This window comes from Poecilia formosa, unplaced genomic scaffold, assembly GCF_000485575.1.
Source record: "Poecilia formosa unplaced genomic scaffold, Poecilia_formosa-5.1.2 Scaffold122, whole genome shotgun sequence".
Taxonomy (NCBI): Eukaryota; Metazoa; Chordata; class Actinopteri; order Cyprinodontiformes; family Poeciliidae; genus Poecilia; species Poecilia formosa.
Window position 1 is genome coordinate 1,453,668 of NW_006800061.1, and position 20,683 is coordinate 1,474,350.

A 20,683-nucleotide genomic window follows, 5' to 3' on the forward strand; every position below is an offset into this window, starting at 1 on the left:
AATGAAAATGCCGGCCTGTGTTATGGACACCCAGAGGCCAAAGAGCAGAGCCCTAGCAAGTGCGAACCAGGGTGTGTGTGTGTGTGTGTGTCTGCTGATTGGTGTGAGGACGGTGACCATGGGAAGAAACTCTTGAGAGCTATCAGGTTGGGTCAGGTAGCAGACCAAAGCACGATTTGCTTTAACTGGATGATTAATCATTGCGGTGGCATCTAAGTTTTTCCTGAGCGGAGCAGGAAGTTCCCGTTTCTAAACTTTTCTTCTTTTTCTTTTGCCATAATTTTATAACCTGGGAGATGAGGATGCCCAGGTCAAACTGTTGACAGGATGTGCGCTTGGAGGGCAAAAAAATAAACAAACAAACGGAAAAAAAAAATAAAAATTCTACGCCGAGTGTTGACTGCTCTTGATTAGTGGGTGTTGACTCTTACAGGATCTCTGTTAATTGGAGGCAGAAGGTATTTTCAAAAATCCGGACGAGCGATGAAGAATAAGACAAGACGGGGTCGTTTTGAGCAACAATCTGTTGGAGCTGTCTAGATTAATCAGTTTGTTCTGACAACTTTTCTAAAGCAGATTCCTTTTTATTTATGTGGATTCCTCCCAGATTCACTGGCTCCCATCTGGTTTGGCCCTCCCCTCTGGTGACGTGGGGGACCCGTGCCAGGGCCTCTCCCCCAGCTTTGTTTACTGGAGTGGATGGTATAGTACCGGGCATTGAAATATTGCTCCTAACCCTGAGGGGGGAAGCAGGCAGTTGGGGAGCCTGCAAGAGCCTCAGTATTTTTTTATTTATTTTTTTTTATGGGAGGAGGTCTGTGCGCAGTGTGGGTCATGCACACGAGGTGAGAGGCATGGCATATGCTGCTGTTTTTATGGCACCGCAGACTCACTCTGCGAGCTCCCCCCACACGGCATCTGTTTGGCTGGCTACACGAGCATTACGAGAGGGGTGAGGGGCTTGAGGTTCCCCTTTGCCCCGCGCCTTGGCTTTGTTTCACCATTTCCAGCTCGAGGGGGTGGTTTCCCTGGAAACGGATTTGAATTTCAAGCCAATTTAGGGGCCAGAGAGAGAGAGAGAGATACAGAGAGAGAAAGGGCGGGTGAGTGGAGTAGGAGCCAAAAGCGTTTCCAGGAATTACTCGAGGTTGTGATGCTATAAGCAAAGGGAGCTTTTTGTCTCTATGTGACCTAGTCGTTGTGTTTAGGGCTGGACCTCAACGCTGCATGTGACACCACTGATTCCAACCTCTTATAGACAGTAGGATATCTAATCAGGATCGATGGTACAGCATTTATGAATCCAACATACACTCGATATGTCTTGGTAAAGTGTGCCGAGACGAATGTGATAACTGGACTTGAGCTAAGGATAGTTTTTTTCAGAAACATCGCTTCTGAAGAGAACCGATTCTACAAGAATTGTTGGGCGCTGCAGTCTAGTTGTCACTGGAGTCATGTTGTTTGAATAAAAACCATTATGTACATGTTTTTGATACAGTGACATGTGTCAGTTTTGAATGGTACACTGATGACACCCTGCCTTATGTATATGTGAAGCCAGATGTTTTTGATTAGGTACAAGGCCTTTAAGTGCGTCCTGGGGAAATAAAGCGCCAGATGCAACTGTTGGGGAACCTTGGTGTCAATGCAAATACTCTCTTCAGCTTAATGTGGAGGATCCCACCCTTTCTCTAAGGGTGAGTGCAGCTGTCTGACAGTAGAAGACCATTTTAGCTGCTCGCATCCAGGGTATTGTTTTCCTGTTCATGATAAACTTTATGTGTTGACTTTGTTCGATTTCACCCTAACAGACCAGGCTGATTTACATCAAGACAAGACCTCAATGCATCTATCCATCTCCTGCTCCATTCTGCCATAACTCTTAACCAAGATGGTACCCAGAAACTTGACCTTCTGATACAAGACAAAATCTTAAATATTTGAGAGAGCTTCTTATTAGTAATTTTTTTCATTTAAATTACACATTGCAATAAGCTGCCTGCACTGTACATGCTTATTTTGTTTTATTGATGTCAAAGCTATCTGCCCCATTGAAATTATTTTTGCATAAAGTTCTTACCGTTTTTTAATCTTGACTCTCGAGATTAAAATACGTTATTTATAAAAATAAAATCCCGAGTTTCACTTCCTTAAAAGGCGCTACAAAATGTGCGAGTGCAGGGAAACAGCTGACTTTCACAACTCGAAATCTTTCAAACCAGATACAAATAAGCACACAACACATGGCATCGTTTCTGGTCAACGTCATTATTTAAAAAGCACCTCAAAAAAAATAACTTTCTTTTTTTTTCCATTTAGTGACAAACAGTTTTATTCTTCAGAAGTTTGGTCCTTATAAATATGCATTATATACAAAATAATATTATAAAACATATAAAGAGCAGTGTCATATTTAAATTAAACTCTGAAAATAATCATTTAAAAAAAATTACATTATTGGTTTTTCTACTTTTTTGAAATTTACTATAGGCAGGCAGTGGTGTGACAGTCTTTTCCTTCTCCTTTTGACTCAGTTACTTTTGTCTTTTCAGTGAGCCTGCATAAGAAACACATTCCTATGCACACTTTCTCTGGGTTTTTGCTGGCACTGCGCTGACTGTTGGGCTCCTGTGGTTTTTCTCGCGAAATCCCTGTTGATTAAAAAGTGTTCTCTTGTTTTCCATTCTAGGTTTCTTTTTTATGGTAGTGCAAATGAACAAAGAACAGAAAAGGGCACAAATTTAGCATTGAAACCCCCTCTTTTTAAGGCTTCTGTAGTGAATTTGGGCTGCATACAATCTCCACCCTTGCGCTGACCAAGTCCAACTAGTCCTTTCTTTTTTCAACGCGATGAACAGCCGAGGGATATTTTCGCATATTCGTAGCTCTCGTTGTTGCCGACGTTGGACTGGGGACAGCGGGTGAATTCACTCCTTTCGACCCTGAGTCTTGCATAGCAGGCAAAGCTGGCAGGAGTGATTATTGAGGAGGGAGCAATGGGGGGGCAGAAGGGGGTGGGGTGATTTGGAGAGTCAGATCTTAGGCACCTTTTATTTCTGATTGGTTGGCTTTCAAAGTCATCATGATTATCAAACAAGGCCAGGTCAGATACGAGGGGCAAATATCCACTTTTCTTCCTTCCTTTAGCTGTCCAGGTTGGCTGAGATTCCAAACGAGCATTTCCCAGATGCTTTGTCCATCTTCAGACCACATCTGGTCAGTCTTATTTGCCGTCCATCCACTTAGGGAAGGTCCATCATTGTACACTCTTTGCACACAAACACTTGGTCGACACTAGGTCGGTCAGCCCTGTCCTCCTTCTGCTGTGTTTCGATTTCTTTACAGGGCTAACGTCTCGGCCCTCAACAGTTCTTCAGTGTTTCAGAGCAGCGATGAGCATCTAAAACAATCCCCGGACTCCTCTCAGCATTTTGTAAACAATCCAGAACATTACATTCTGCCTCGATTGTGTCTCAGTTACGCGTCCAAAGCTTCTCTGACCCCTCGCAGTTTATACCTGTGGGAGAAACAAAGAGGCGAAAATGAAATTAGAGTAAAAACCAAGTCTGTTTGGTTGCTCTGAACTGTATGAATCAATTAAAACAAAAGATTTTCCAAGTGTCGTAACAGTTCATAAGTTATTTTCTTTTATATTTAACTTGGAAAGATAAAAAGAATTTCGCCAAATGCCACAAAAATAAAACATGGTACCTTTGAGACCAAGCAGAGCCAAAAATGTGTGAGAAAACATTATGCATAAGGATTTTAGGTTATCATGTGGCCAAGATAAAGAACATTCATTCTAACTTACAGAAACCAATAATGCATATATATATGGGGTTTCCCAATCTTAACTCCAAAAATCTACAGCTCTTCCATAAATAGCCTGATGATTATTGAGGGATAGGACACTTGGGACAAAGCAATGCGTTTAAAATCCAAGAAAACGCTTACCTCAGTTGCTATGACGCACTCCCTCCGTTCCTCCGCTATAACAAATACCGACTGGTACATGGAGTCTCTTGAGGAACATATTGTTGATATCCTACACTCTGGCTTTTCACTTCAAACACAAAGCGAAAGTTGTATTAATGTAACAATACTCACAAGGGACAACCGTGTGTTAGCAACTGCAGGTGAGGAACAAAGTAAAGTTTTCCTTCCGAGCTAGTAAAAACAATAAGCTGATGTGTTCACACAAACAAAATCCTGGCCTTAAGTAAGAGGGAAATCTTCTTAGCATTTCTACCGTAGCAGGACATCATTGATGCAGTTTGTGTGCTTTATATGTATTCTTCAGATTATTTGAAGGGAAGTTGTATTAAAAGGTTATAAACAGCCAGTTTATTCTCTGTAGTAGATGACTATATAGGTGTTTCTTGGCTATTATTTTTGTTTTAAGTCTGGGGTTAAAGCTAATGGCTAGTCAGAGAAGGTCAAGACTAAAGAAGAAAACAAATCCAATCTCCGATAAGTTGCTTTCACTTACACTGAGTAATATAAAAGAAAAAAATAATGATAATGCAGTGAACCTTTTCAGTTAAAAGATTAATAAAATAGTATTTATGTAAATTGCTAAGATGTTTTTCATATTTGAGTTACATAAGCATGCTTTGACGTTGGACCATCCTGGACTAGCCGTTAGCTTTATCTTCCTGGACTTGAAGAGACAAAAAGATTTATCTACTGAAAGTGTTAAATGCTTAGAACCTCTTAACCGAACATCCCTTAAAAAAATCCCGAAAGTGTTATTTTGAAAGAGTGTTTCCCCTTACCTGTACATTCTGCTCAAAGGCATTTTATCTTCTAAGCTCTTGTCATAAATAAGACTTTTATCTTCTTGTGAGTTTTCATCCTTAAAATCCTTTGTTTTAGAGTTGTAAGAGTCCAAGTGATAGTTTTTGTGGATAAAGTTTGATTTTTCTGAGTCACAGTCCACCTCCAGACTGAGTTTCTGGTTGGTGTTTTTCAGCTGCGACGCTGGGATCAAGTTATCACTTTGCACCTTTGAAAGGTTGTTCATAGTCTCCGTTTCTGCTCCTTGGCGCCGTGCCTGCCTGTGGATGTGCCTCAAAGCAAATCCCACCATGCACAGTAGAACCAGCAGGGCCACCAGACCCACTGCCAGAGAGACCGCCGCCCACTGGAAGCCATCGTCGCCCGTCACCGGAGAGGTGAAGGTGGCGAAGGATTCACACCGAGGCCCGGTGTAGCCTGGAGGACAGGTGCAGACCGCCGGAGTCTTCCCTGGACCACTGCCTGCAGTGCAAATGCCTCCATTGAGACATGGCCGTACGAAACACTCGTCCAGGATTCTGTCACAGTTTCGTCCACCATAGCCCGCGGGGCAAATGCAGGCATAGTCATTTATTCGGTCTTGGCAGGTTCCTCCATTAAGGCATGGGTTCCCAGCACATTCGTTGATGTTGATCTCGCACCGCTGTCCGGTGAATCCTGCGCGGCAGCTGCACATGCGCATGCCACCTTGGAGCAGACACAGGCCACCTAACAAGGACGAAATGGACAATGATGACTAAGTATAGACATTTCATAGTGAGAAACAACTTCAGTGACAAACATTTCAAAATCACAAAGAACTTGATCCCTCTTGGGTTCACACATCTTTGTCAAATCCATTGGGACCACAATACTGTGTATTGTTGTCCTCAACAGAGAACAATATCTTAGAGGGATGCATGTTTACAAGAAGACACAAAACTGAACTGTGTTTGGGTATTTATCGCCATTCACCAACAACCGCAGCAAGCTGTGGTGACATTTACAAGCCGTTGCTCCGAGCTGCCGAATGTTTACGTGGAAGACAATAGACACCAAGTTCCCAACAATTCCTGTTGTTCCACACTGCTTCCAGCAGCAGGAATTTAAAAGCCTGGTGGTGGGGAAACAGAGGGGTAGCGAGGGGAAGTTCAGAAAAGGGGGGTATGGGAGGCCAAAGAGCAGAGGAAGACCGTACCATTAGCACAGGGAAGCGACGTGCATTTGTCCACTCTCTTCTCACAGTTGAGTCCGGTGTAGCCGGGAGGACACTCGCACATGTAGCTGCGGCCATTGTCTTTCTCCCAGCATTTGCCGCCGTGGAAGCACGGGGAGTCAGCACACGTCAGCAGGTTGTGCTCGCAGTGGGAGCCCTCAAAACCTTGGAGACATGTGCACCTGTACCCGGTCTCCAAATTCTGAAGAAATGCAACAAGAAAAAAATAAAAATAAAATGCAGGCCTCAAATAGCACAAGCAACAATCGGCAGGTATAATCCCTTATTCAGTCTACTTACAGTGCATAAGCCTCCATTCCTGCAGGGGTTGCTGTCGCATTCTTGCATCTCCAGCTCACAGTTAACCCCTGTGAATCCTGGCAAGCAAGTGCACGTGTAACTCCCTTGGCCTGTGTTCATGCAGGTGGCACCGTTCAAACAGGGATGGTGATGGGTGCAGAAGTTCAGGTCTGAAGAGGGGAGGGCAGAAAAGAGGGTTTGTTTACAGAGAGGCAAAGGGAGGAAAGCTCTGAATACGCTTTAGGGGAAACCTAATTTACTAATGCTTTCAAGTCAGTAACATGAGAGCATCTTTTCTCAAAAGAAACAAGTGGTAAAAGTTGTGTGTGGCATACCTTGGTCACATAATAGGCCTCCCCAACCCTCCTGGCAGTTACACTGCCACGGCAGCTGGCAGGTACCGTGCTTGCAGGCCGGGTACTTCCTGCACTCATCGCAGAACGTGCCCTGCCAGCCTTCCCTGCATCTGAAGAAATGACAACAGATGTTTCTGGATTACTCTCTTCAGAGTGAGCGTCAGAGTTTCTTTGTTTACAAAACTACAAAACATCAACTGTTTTAAACACGCGAGCTATTGACTTTGATTGATTAAGAGCAAACAACCATGTGTTATGGTTTAGTTAGGAATTTACTGGCAAGAACCTAAAGAAATCAGAGGGCAGTTCTGCAACATTAGCAGATGTTCCGTCACAGTTAAATCCCATTGATGTTGCATGATGATTGAATTCACTGCAGCAATAGGCTTTCGCTGAAGCAATATAAAATCATGAATAAGCAACTTATAATTATAGATCAATTGTTATGCGTAGTCAATATTGTTTTTATACGTTGCTTGTGCTGCAACTTCTGTCAAACCACCTGAGCCAAAGAAGGAGCACCACATTGTTTTATATCTCAAGTATTTATTCCCAGTCAGGGACAGTTTTTGCACTGCAAATGATGGATTTATGTCTAAAACGAGAGGAGCAGAAACTTGAGGAGGAATTTCTCCCAGGGACGGGGTTGAGTGTGGAAATTATTCTTGGTGCTGAGCAAGTCAATGGGATGGGGCAATGACGGGAAGGGAACGTGGGAAGAGGAGAAGTTAGTGAGAGCAATGTGTCATTTTCACAATTTGGTAGATCTGAACCTCTTTTATTGGATTACACTAAAATAGCTTCTCTACTACTCTTCTTTTAATGGTTTTAAAGCAAATTTGGAAGCTATGGTTGTTTTGCTGAAATCTTAGTTAACTACACTTTTAGTTTCTTTGGCTTTCTAACTAGTATGATGCTGACTGTGACTACATTTTTTATTTTATACTCTACTGTACATATTTTTCTGGTTTTAGATTCTTCTAGATTTAATTATTTATTTTTTTTTGCTTTTGTACCTTACATCCTCTGGTCTCTTTTTAAATCTTTGTTTCATTACTTTAGTCCAGATCTTGTTTTTTAAGGACATTGACGACTGTGTTGGTAAAGTGCAGTTTCTCTTTTTAATAAGCTATGATGCTTGACGAGAAGCACAAGCAAATGTGAAAGCAACAAACACTGTTCTCATAGCCTGTGTCCCAACACATATTTCAACACTTCATAATATTTGATACTTACACACACTCCCCAGGTTTGGAGCAGTTCCCATTCCTCTCACTGCACCCCTCGAGACAGATAGCTACAGTTAAAGAAAAAAACAAAAAACAAATGTGTCACTTTTTAAAAATAAGCGCTAAGGCACTGACTTTGTAGAAAAATACAATTGTTTAAAAATAACTGCTGGGTTGTAAAGATGTCAGGTAATCCTTTAATACTTCACAATAACAACCATGAAGGCTAAAGAGATGGCAATTTCTCGAAATAGCACACTCCGAGTGTCCGTGTTGAAGTACGTGAGGATTTAGTCTGTTTTAACTTTGGTCATTAATCTAAACCTGTCCGACACACCCTAGTTACAGCTGCCCCTTAAAGAGAGAGATGAGATGGTGGGGGTCTGTGGCGGGTGGGCAGGGCAGATAGTTTGTTTGTCCTGTTTTAAGTGCACCGGTCTTGCATGACACTGATTCGCAGGACAACATATCAGGCGGCTGACAGTAAAGCGGCCCGCTTTAAGTCCGGAACAGATGCTTGCTCTCAATAGCAGACAGCTGTCACTATTGTTGTTTGTGGTCCGCCGCAGCCATATTTGCAGCTGCTACTGCAGCGCGCCCAACAATGGAAGGGGCTAAACATCGGTGGCGCGTGGCGGATAATAATGCCGCGATTAACCTTGGCGCGTGCTGTCGCCCGGACTCCTCCTATCGATGCTCGCGCGCCCCCTCCTCCTTCTTTCCCGCCTGCGGATTATGTTACGCGCGAATACAGTGTTCCCTGAAGGGGGAAATCGTGTGCTTATACTGATTGAGAGTTCACTCCAAGTTTTCTTTTACACGAATAGAAAATTCGCAAATGATTACTTTAATCGCATTATAAGACGGACATTGAGGGGAGGTAAGAAAAAAGAAAAGTTCCGCTTCTGTTTCAATTGGTGTTAAAAGCTCTTCCAGAGTTGTACCCTGAGGCCGCTCAATGTTGTATGTTCCCTTTAGCGGAGTTTTATTTCGGAAAACCTTTTTCAAATACCCACAAGCTCTTACAGTACCACTAATTTTACACTTTTCAAGCCTGATTGTTTGGGTATTGTGCATTAAAATACATTCTACATCAACAATTTCTTTTCTTTAACTCAAATTCTTTAAATAAATAAATAGTTAGTAGTAAATGTTGTTATTTTTTTTTCCAGATATACTCAGATGCTCTGGAAGCTCATTTCCAGAGCATTATGTTTCACAACAAACTTTGTTGCATAGAGAAAAAAATATTGAAAGATAAACTGAAAATTACTTAAAACCACAAATATTTCCCTTTGTAATGCTACGACTAGTGATTTCTAAAGTATTTTAAATCCAAAGTAATTACAAATTTGAGAGATTCTTTTTAATGGCTTAAAATTGCTACTCATTAATCTCTCATTAAAAGTAGGTCCATTAAATGCAACTTAATTTCAAAGTTTTGACATTTCTATCTTAATGTTACAAATCCGGCATGCATAGGGGGCACCTGCAGACCTAAGGACCCTAAACAGCGGCTTAGCACCCTTGTGCCTTGGACTGGCTCTGTTTTTATCATCAATGTTTGAATGTTTATGCATTACACATCTTGCATAAGCATTATTATGGCTTACAACTAAAAAATATTGTTTGCTACACAGTAACCAAATGTGTGTTGCTTCATGTGATTTATGGATTGATGGCATTTAAATATCTTAAATATCAAAACAAATGTAGTTTTTAATCTTACAGAAAGGATGCCTTAGTTGCTGTGTTGGTAGAAAATGGTAGCTATCTCACAGACTATGCCTCCATTTTCATTTGGACCTTTAAAGAAATAATTGAGATACTTTTGTGTCAAAATATTGACACTCCATTAGGTAGTTTGTCCTTAATTAGGCTAGTTTATGTGGCCTACTTCCAAAATGTGAACCTGTTCAACAACAATTTTCTGATTTACTTAGAAAAAAAAGTACATTGTAAAGCATGTGTCAACTCTAGTTCTCTTTGGTGCCCCCTGTTGGTTGGTTTGGGTCCTCTCAACAGCTGCTTTGTTTGCTTTTGCATTGTGCCGGCTCAGCAGTCTCTAAGTGTAAGTTACACTACACCCAAATGAACAGTCTTGCTCACATCCATCCATGGGAGTGTGGGAGCGGAGGGGAAATTATGGTGTCTGAAAGATGCTCAATCTGTCTTCTCCCATGTATATTTTCTGTAGTCACGCACGATTGATGTGTGTGCGTAATTGCAACACGTGAGCCCATCTGGTTAGAATTTGGCGCCACGGTCAAAATAGCGCATGCCAGTTTCTCTTTCGCCACCAGTGTGACACGGATGACAGATCCGCTGTCACCCGTGTGGTCACATATCCAGCACATGGTAGCTATTACTCTCACGGTGCCTCCTTCCAATCTACTCTTTGATTAATTTGTTTTTGGTGAAAGGGGAGGGGGCTGATGGGAGGCCTTTGGTATTTTTGGACTAAAATGACATCAGGGGCTCTCCTGTGGGCTCATTTGGAGCTTTTCAGAGTGTGGGTCTGCAATGTGGTCAAGTGGGTTCCAACCAGCTCAATGTTGTGTTTACAATCCCACAACCAGTTACATTTCAGAATTATGTGATAGAAATGGGCCATCAAGGAGCATTCCACAACAAAACCGCCTGACAGACAAAGGTATTATTAGGTAATCTCTGGCTGAAGATCTCCTTGGACTTCAGTGGGGATGACATCTTTATCTGTGACTTCTTTTCTTGGCATAAATACAATAAGAAAGTCAAACTGCACAGGGAGCATCTAATGGCTCATAATCTTAGTTTAGAAAATAAATATCAGCGGCTAAGTTCAAACCAAGACTTTCAGTTTATATCGCAACCAGAAGAAAGCCAGCCAGGCGAGAGACCAAAAGGTTCGGCTTACGTTCTTCACAGTATTTCCCTTTCCAGCCGGGGAGACAGGACAGCTGACCGTCCCTGGTGCAGGTGTAGTGACCGAACCGGTCGTCTCTGGGCGTGCACTTTTTGGAACAACTTTCCCCATAGTAGCTCTCGTTGCAGATGAACCGATAGGAATATCTGAGCTCCGTCTGCTTCTCGGTTTGTGTGTCCTGGGACCAGTCGGTTCCTACGCCCAACTGTCTTTGGATGGCAAAAAAGCTAATCATAAAGTCTGGATTGTTGGTATCTGTAAAAGATGAAAGATCAATTAGAAAGAAATTAAAATAGTAAAATGTATTTATTTATCTTTAAAAGTGCCACTGTCTTGTGATGATTAGGTCAAAGAGTAATCCAGTTTCATCTTAATAACTTGCCAAGCACCCAAACTGCATCCCTTATCAAATCCCATATAGCTGAGATGAAAGATAAACTCAGGTCGAAATTTCCTCTTTTTTTTCCTGTCAGCAGAAAAAAAAAACATTCCCAGGCCCAGTCCCCTCTTCCAAAGGGCAGAACAGAGTAAGGTGTAAAATACAGGAAGATGTAGTCAGGGGGTTTTGGCAGGCGCTGTGTATTCTCACCAAGAGCCCACAGCTCTTTCCCACGCCAAAAATAAAACTAGAGGAAGTTCAATTGTATTGGGCATAAGAATGAAAAAGGTGCTCTGAAGTTCAAAATAAAGGGACGCAGAGGCGTGAAAAATGTCTCAAAGTATTCACATTTAGCATTATGATTAAGAAGTAAATGTTTAATTACCCCCCTTCGAATTAAACATAGCCATGTTTTAATTTGTATCTGTGAATAGGATACAGGAAAAAAAAAAAAAAAAAAAAAAAGCTAAGGAGAGCTCCCTCCTGTGGTAGTATATGTTGCACTCACCTACAGGTAGATTTCCATAAGGTGAATGCCAGGCCTCAATAATTAATGAAAATGACCCCTGAGGAGAAAAACACATGCAGTCGGTGAAACTGTTAAGTTTATAATTTCACAACTTTTAAATGTTTATGTAATGTTTTTTGTTGTTGTTGTTGTTGTTGTTTTCTGATTCTGTGTCGCAGTTCAAATGTATTACAGTTAGGATGCATGGAGAGATTTATGAGTTACAGTGAACCACATACAGCACAGCGTATGGGCCCTTGCAGATTTTAAAGTGAGCCACGTCGTAGCGGCGCAATCTGGTCGTCGCCAGAGCATTACCTAATGACATGGATTAGATGAGCGGACCAATAACCGGTGCGCTCCCAAAAAACGCACAGCTGCTCCCCCGTTAACAACAACAACAACAACAACAACAACAACAACAACAACAACAAAACAGCACAATAGGGGCCGATGCTATGACACAAAAATAATAACGGGGATGCATTTATGCTGCGCGCCTTCCACGCCCTTACCGGCCATCCGAACTTGAAGGGGATTTGAATGGGTCTGGGTAAAGTGCCGCTGTCCTTGGCGCTGAAAGAGTTCGTCCCCAGCACCGGTGTCTCGCTACTCCCAAAGATGCAGTCACCTGGCGACACCACAGCCTGGTAGTTCTTCAGGCAAATTTTGAAATAAGTCCTGCAGCTGGGCGTGCACGCGTTCCCGTTTGCCAGCAAGCCTTTGTGGTTTTTAAATTCATGCAGATCTACCTCAAAAACTCCCGAGCCAAATACCTAAAATAATGTAAAAAAAAAAAAAAAAAAAAAAAAAAAAAAAGAAAAAAAAAAAGCAACAATCTAAAAAACACACATAAATCCTCCGAAAGCTCCTTGTTGCCGCGCGTCAAAAACGGTCCAGAGGAACGGTTCCCAAAATCTCAAAGTTATCCAGAAGCCGAGGGAAGACCAGAATATCCACAGCCGCGCGTCTTTTTCGGTCAGCAGGCGTCCTCTCCTTGTGTATACTCCACAGTGTGTCCCTCCGCTGAGTGCGTGTAAAGGCTCAAAGCTTGTTTTGGTGCTGAACTCGGTGCGCCAGTGCGCCACGGACGTTCATCAGCCTCCTTATTACTAGTGAATGAACAGTAGAGCGTCTCCTCCTGGATATATAGATGTACACTGCGCGGCTCATTACATAAACTGTCACTCACCCAACATGGCACCGCCCCCGTTCACATATTCAACCCCCTTCCTTTCTACCCTAACAACAATTATCCAGATTTAATTCTCTATGGCAATGAGATGCCCCACCACTATTAACGAACCCGGAACATTTGTTAATTTTTTATTTTATTTTATTTTTTTTTTACAACCGAGTGCGCACACTGGGATGCTTTACGCACGGGGACAATCTAAGAGGAAACAAAACTTTGAGTGTAGAGAGGATCAATTCAATTAGGGTATTTCTTCGTGTACTGTTTTCGCAGTTGGTTCCACTCAATTGCACGCCTAATCAGCCCCTCACTACAGGTTTGGGGACCACGCGTCCGTCCGGAGACAGCACTCTGACAGGGCGCACATGGGAGTCTCCCCGGGGGATGGATCACAGACAATGGCAACAGAAATAAAATTAAACGGTAAACCAACTTCAAAGTTAAACCAACTGAAGTCCAGTGGTACAATTGGTTAATTGTATATGCTTTTAGACGCCAAACCGATGCAATCTGAAAGATGTGTTTTGATTTAGAATGTGATCAATGGCCTCAAGAAAACATGAGCAATCCTTTGATTTTACGCACGATTGTTGGCGCTTACGTTAAATCACTGCTTTTTACTGCTACTGTGGGCGTGTTTCGTCTTGTACCTGGCGTGTGCCCTTTCGTGCCCACCCATACGTTTTACGGTTAACAGCAGCGTGCCTCCTATTGTTGTCGCGCGTGTCCCTCTCTCGCCCTCATGCGGGTGTTCTGTGCGGGACGGGAGACATAACTATTCAGCTGTATGCAAATCAGCACTCTCCCTCTCTCCATCCCTCTTTTTCCCTCTACACCCCTCCTCTCTCTCTCTCTCTCTCTCTCGTTCTCTTACTTGTGGCCTTTAGGAGAATCAGGCTATTTCAAGCTCCAGGTTCTCAGGATTGAGATGATTCAGCCAGTATATCAAAAGGAAAGATACGCCTAGTTCTAAGCGTAAAAGCTTTACGGAAAATGCGGGCGCAAAAAGATTGTTTTTTTCTCTAGAATAAAAATGTTTATTTTTTTCTCTTTTTTTTTTTTCCTTTTTTTGCGTTTTCCCTCAGCATTCCAATGGCACTTTACTTGGTCTTTATAATTTGATTTAAAGTATTTGTTATCCGATCGCCCATTTCTCTCATTTGTACCATCTGGTGGGTGATAGGAGTCCAAGCGCATCAAAAGGAGCAGGGAAACCAAACTTCAATAGCTACACTAATATATCACTAATATATATTTACTCAGTTACATTTACTTCATTAACTTTTTGGAAAAGAAAAAAATCCTTTAGGAGTAGTTTTACTGCACTACACTTTTTGCTTTTACTTTCTTCCTTCTAAAGTATCACGATCCAACTTACGCTTACAAAATGAGAAACGTAAGAAAATCAAGAAAAAAATATTTTCACAAAAATGTGTAAAACACAAGCGTACACATACAGTTTAAAATTAAAAGTTAAAGTGAATTTTTTCTTTTGCTTTTACACAAGTTTATGTTCTATTTGCTGAGCCTGTTTTGCCACTTTGCCTGCCTGTTGCTGTTAGCATCTACAGCAACTCTGAATTTTTCTTTGGTCTTAATAAAGTATATATATTTTTTAATTAATTAATATCAAAGCATCAACACGTTGCATTGTGCCATCTCACATCTTGAAATGTGTGGTTAAAGCTCAGCGTCAAAAGATCTTTATATTTTAAAGATGTAATTTGATACCTAAATGTGGTTGAAAGGCTTTTGGGATTTACCAAGCCTGACTTTCAACATCTTTGTTTAAGATACATTTCTATGAGACTTATGGAATAATGATAATAAAACGAAATTAACCATTTATCTGCTTTTTGGTGGCGATAAGAAGCAGTCAGCCTTAGACAGTCATAAAAAACGCTTATAGCTGCCAATGTTTAAACAGTATTGTTTCAACTTACAAATAAGAATAAATACCCCCGCCCCCAAAAAAAAACTACATTCAACCCCAGTCCTATTTTAGATGATATTCCGTAAACCAAGACTTGGACAGTGTCTCTTATTATTTTCTCTCTGAGCTCCATTTCATTTCAGCGTGTTTGCTTGTCATCTGTCATTTTCCACCGATAAACTGTGCACAACCGACAGTGAAAATGGAGATCGTCTATATTTGTGCAGTGTTCATGGGAGGCAGACATGATAGACTGGCTGAATGCATGTCATATTGACACACCTGTTGTCTGCAGCGGGTCCACAGAGACACAATGGCATTGGTTTGGCAGACTGTATTCTAATGTCTATATAGCACTACTTCTCCTTCCGCTACTCATTGACATAACATGCTTGATGGTTCTTTCTGATTGTTTTTTTTTGTACCAAAGGAGGAATCTGTTGCTGTCATGTGCACTTTGAACTTTTGTGCCTTGTGCTCTTTTTTTGTTTGTTTTTGTTTTGGCTTTTTAGTCCAGGTTGGTGCTCTTTAGTTGGTGCCGGTGATGGGTTTTAATCGTGGATATTGCCTCGCTTATCTCGTTTTATAGCCATCTGTTTCAGTCAAGGTAACATGAAATGGCAATAAAAAAGTGCGACAACCACAGTTGATGTATTTAACAGGTGAGCAGAGACGATAACAAAACAAAAAAACTCCACACTGAATAGAGAGGAGAGGGTACTTATGGCCTTTTCTTTTCATAAAACTGACCTTTATTACAGTATCGCCTATGTCAGATGGCTTTTGTTTTATTACAGTGCTGCTTGCTCTGGGTACACATCTCACAAACCGAGGTATCGACAAATGGCCTAGGGATCGTTAGTAGTGTTTTGGAGGGTTATTAAGTTTAACGTGGAAAGATTTTCAAAAGGGAATGTTGTATTTTTCCAACCAATTCAAACCCAAAGACGTTGCTCCTTCTTTAGTGAGCATGTTGGGTTTTGATTATGAAAAATCCATCACTATCAGTAAGCTAACGTATCAATTAGCAAAATCCACTGGTGTTTTAATTTGGTTCTAGAAGATTATCAGTTGGGAAGCCAACCAAATGAGATTACGGCAGATGGCAAAATTGACGACTCAGTGAAATCGATACGACTTTCTTACATTCGATGATTTTGTTCCAAATAACTCTCAGCTGTTTGTAGCTGAATCTACGGTTGATCAGATTGTGTGGGTTTGAGTTTGATCAATTGCTTAATTTATGTGTAATTGAAATGAATTTGACATTTTTCTTCTGAAATGCTTCGAGATGACATTTGTCATGAACTTGTGCTATATGAATAAACTTAAGTGAAATTTATTCGATGGAACAAAAACACAAATATCCACCAGCACTTTCTTGTTAGTTGTAGTCCACTACATCGCAGTCAGTGGGATATTTTTGCAATTAGAGCCAAACTGTCTTTTGATTATCCCCAAAGGATGCCAAAGTAGCACCAGCAGTACTTGTACCACAGTTTGGTGAAGTGGTTAAGAGCAAATACAGCACCATTTAAAATATTTCAGCGCATGCTGTTTGATGTCTGCACATACAGACATCTGCAATAGTTGTGCTTAAACTGCTGTCAACAAAAGCTTTCTGTGGTTTTATTTATAACACGCCTTGTTGGAAAAGCATTGTGTCCTTACACTCTAATGCAAGGCAAGGCAGCAACTTGAGCCTGCAACAAACCAGCTGCTACCAGCTGTTCACCCTGAAACTATTTCATTTTCCTAAAGGCAAGCTCGGATCTTGCATTTATTACGGTGTTGCGTGAAAGGTCTTTCGCTTTCCAGCGGCACAACAGTTCTCCTGACCGGCAAAATGTAAGTTCATGCTCATAGGTCAATGTCTGCGTGTGCTTCTGTGACTAAAAAAACTTGAATTTGGGTTTCGTGGGCGAGCTTGTGCAGCCGCCATCCCAATAGGTCCCTTTGTCTTTCAGTGAGAGAACCCACAGGTTCACGGGGTGACTTCGGATTGTTCCCGCTCAGATTCCTTTCCAGTTGTTTGTGGATTTGCGTGGCCGCTGTGGAGAAAGCCATAGTTCCTGTTCTCACCATTCTTGCTAATTCTTGTGACTAAACCAAGATCTGACAATGAAGTGTAAACAGGCTGATTTGCCAGAAATCGGACTTCAGAATATCTATTGTTGAGAGAGGAATGCAAGGAATGTTGTCATAAAAATTAAGCAATGTTCCCCCTATGATGTCAACCTCATACTTTCTCAGTGATATGAAAAAAACCTGCTTTTTTTCTATTAGTATGAAACTTTATAAAAGCTTTACACAAATACTATTTTTAATATTCTGGGTCTTTGCTAACCACATAGGGAACTCAGAAACAGACCTCCCTTTCAATCGTCCGAACTCGGATTATGACAAAGACAGGTGGGGTTCAAACAGAAAAGTCATAAAAATAGTGGGAACCAGTCTGAAGGGATATATTTATTCACCAGGAACCACCAAAGATGAAAGAAAAACAGTTCAGGTGAAGTTTTTTTTTTCCTTTAACAATCCAGGTGGTAAGCTTTGAGGCCAGCATGAGCGTAGGTGATGTTTAATGTGGGCTACAGCTGCTAAATGTAAGATAATAAGAGCAAGGTGAGGGAAAAGAATCACATGCATGACAGTGCAGGGTGTGTAGAATCAACAAGAGGAGAAAAATTGAAATGTTTTAGTTCTAAATATAATTTATTTTCCACGTTTTTGTTTAACCCGTCAGGACTCTGGTTGTCTGGTTGAAATTCAGCAGCTGTCAAAAACATTTCTGTGTTTACTTAGGACCATGTTTTTCTTTGCATTTCTCCCTATTTTGAATTACAAAATAGGGACAAATTCAATAGTTTTTTTTTTTTTTGATGAAAAGAAGTCGTAAAATGTTCACCTCGCCAGGCCGGAGTCGGCTCAAACGGTGTAGGATAACACATGAATTTATTTAAGGCATTGACAGTTTCACATGATTCTATGCATGTTGGAGAGAAGCAACAAAACCGGTAACAACTCAGGTTATATGACAGCAAAAGCGAGTTCGTCCTATGCGCCATATGCGTATACGTTTGGCCATTTTTATCTATTCTGTTAAGCTGTCAGAGGGCCAGCTGTTATATTGATCAGGAGGCCCGGGCCATATTTGCCCTCCTCAATGTGTCGCTTATGTTTGACGTCCAGCTGGACTTTATTGTAAAATGTGTTATAAATCTTGATTGGGGCAAAAGGAGGCCAATATGTTGTACCAGATTGACAATGACGTCGGCAGTAAGACCGGAGGAGGGAGGCGGATTTACGACCCGCTCTACGAAGGCCACCGGTTCGGTTCAAGCTGGAATCCCTCCTATGGCTGCACCTGAAAGAGCTCCTTTAAAGAAGAAACCAGTGACCCGCATAAAAAGACGAGGCACAGAAAGTCGCATATTAAAGCGGAGTTTTTCTGGGTTTCTCATTTAGCCCTATTACGGGTTAAGGAATTGACTCCTAGAGGTCTGGCAGTTCGGTTTTATGGCATTCTTTCAAGAAACTCATTTCATTTTGAAAATTAAAAAAGAAGAGAACAAAAATCAGAAGGGAAAATGTTATGTTTTCATAGCCGTAAAATCTGAAATCTTGAAAATAGATACTTATTTTTTCTCTGTTGTCCTTTTACAAACAACTTTAAGCAAACTTTCCAAAAGACAAAAAGATTCCCACACCTCTGTAAAAAGGGAGAGACACTACCACATATGGACATTGACGCGTCATCTGGAACCACTCAGTGAAATCTCTAACTCAATCATCATCTTTGCAAAAAATAAACTGTTATGCCAAGAGGTGAGGTGTGGAAAGGGAAGTCAGTCAATCTTGGCTGGACAGCAAACAAAGCTGGTTTATTAAGTCTGGTGCAACACAGAAGATTTAAAAAATGGCAGCCATCCCATTGGTCCTCCTGCTACATCCAAAGTCCACATATATACTAGATAAACCCCGCCTTCTCAATTTACACCAGCCAATCACCTCAACCTTCCACATTGTGGGAGGGGAAGGGGAGTGGAAGGAAACAAAGTTAACTTTCACAGATACAATGTAAACACAATTTACCAATCCATTGTGTTCTTTTAATTACTTTAAGCTTCAACCAATCAGGCTCCAGCTCTCATCACCGAGCTGGGTTTGGGGCGGGCCTCCCCCTTTGGCAGGGTTCCAAGATGGCTTCCAAAAGACACACCCACAAGATAACAAACATTTCAGCAACACACACAAAAGGTGCATTTACACACTCTAGAGCAGTGGTTCTTAACCCACCAGTTTCATATGCGCACTCACTGAACCCTTCTGTAATGATAAATAAAATATGATTTCCCCCCCCAAAATTCAAGATATAGGGGTGACCCAACTAGATCCTAGTTGGGTCACCCCAAGATCACTAATTCTTCTTAAAAGGTAGAGTCCCTGAGAACAGTTCTTCAAAATGTAGTCAGTGTTTTCAGCAAAGTTGAGCTGACTGTCCAGGAAGCACTGATTGGCTAAGCAATGTAACGTGATCCTCTGTAGCAAGTGATGGCAAAGCGGGGCGTCATCACGACTTTACACAAGTGTGTCTTTACCTCCGCGGCAGAGGCTCCGCCGAACCCCTGAGACCGACTCATCGAACCCCTGGGGTTCGATCGAACCCAGGTTAAGAACCACTGCTGTAGAACCAAAAGGAGCTTAGCGAAAAACTTATCGCTTCTTAACATGGACAGAAAAATGTTCTGCAATGTATTGTTTTTCTTACAGCAGTCCTCCTTTAAACTGGAAAAATCGGCAAAGAAATCTTTGCTACGTCTTTATGCTAAGGACTTTTTCTTATTTTCTTTCTTTCAGCATATACATATATATGTTTTTCTATATCTATCACTTTTGGGTGTAGAAATAAATTTGACTATCCTAAGATGCGAACCAGAACACAATGGAACGATTAGAATGAATATGCTTTAGCTGATGTATAAAAAACATTTTTGTTTACACAAATCATAAATAACACAGGTTAAACTACTTAATATGGAATGTTACACAGAGCGCATTCAACTCAAATGTAAGACGTCGGTGTGACCTGGCAGCGTTTCTCAAGTTCATTACTTTCCTACAAACGTCTTGACTTCACAGAAGCATAAGAAAGGGACGATGCAGCTCTGAGTTAAAATGTCCACTTTAACAATATTCTCCCTAATCTCATGTTTTGGAACTTTCTTTGCCTTCCTCTGACTTTTTTTCGTGTTTACTCCAAACAGCGAGGTACCAGCACTGGCCTGGCCTTTTGACGAGTGCAGTGGCAACACGAACCGACTGGGTTGTTCAGCTGTGTTGCAAACTATACAGAGAGAGGGGGGGGGGTGTCGTCACCATCCTCGGAGTGCGGCTTTATTCTGAGAACATCGTGATCTGAGAAAATGGGAGTCAGGGAAAAAGGGGGGAGTCAAGGTCAGCTTTTCCAGATTTATACTATTAGGGAGCGGACCTTAAGTTGGATCAGCAGCTTTGTGATGTAAAAACCAATGGCAATTCATGAAACTCACCAAAAGTGTCACTTGCTAAATTCTGGCTCCTTCCAGTTAAATATCCAATATTTAGGGATGCAAAACCAGCATTGTCATGGAAAAAAAAATCCTCAAAATGAACAACAAATCTGTGTTTTTTTTTGTTTTTTTTTTTAATTGCAAAAAATATATAAAAAAATAAACAAACGTGTTTTGGGAAGCTTATTTAAACAGGATGCAGGTAGCAGTTAAGGTGTAAATTTATGCTGGGGTGCAGGTGCATATTCTTCTGACACATGCCAACATAATCTCACAAAAATAGATTTTTATAGGGTTGGTGTCTTTCCCGCTCTTGAACTGTTGTAGCCAT

At 41.4% G+C, this 20,683-nt stretch overlaps 1 protein-coding gene across 1 annotated transcript in view; it reads right to left on the bottom strand.

Annotated features, from left to right (window-relative positions):
- Positions 1–2,251: 2,251 nt before the first annotated feature.
- Positions 2,252–20,683, bottom strand: part of dll4 (delta-like 4 (Drosophila)) — a 38,548-nt gene continuing 20,116 nt past the window's right edge. Inside the window, exons 3-12 of the mRNA XM_016675806.1 lie at positions 12,188–12,448; positions 11,673–11,730; positions 10,777–11,040; positions 7,888–7,948; positions 6,631–6,761; positions 6,296–6,465; positions 5,978–6,197; positions 4,779–5,508; positions 3,958–4,066; positions 2,252–3,520 (exon numbers count right to left, since the gene is read on the bottom strand). Coding sequence (XP_016531292.1) covers positions 3,515–3,520; positions 3,958–4,066; positions 4,779–5,508; positions 5,978–6,197; positions 6,296–6,465; positions 6,631–6,761; positions 7,888–7,948; positions 10,777–11,040; positions 11,673–11,730; positions 12,188–12,448 — 2,010 coding nt within the window. The 3' untranslated portion in view covers positions 2,252–3,514. The remainder of the gene's footprint in view (positions 3,521–3,957; positions 4,067–4,778; positions 5,509–5,977; positions 6,198–6,295; positions 6,466–6,630; positions 6,762–7,887; positions 7,949–10,776; positions 11,041–11,672; positions 11,731–12,187; positions 12,449–20,683) is intronic.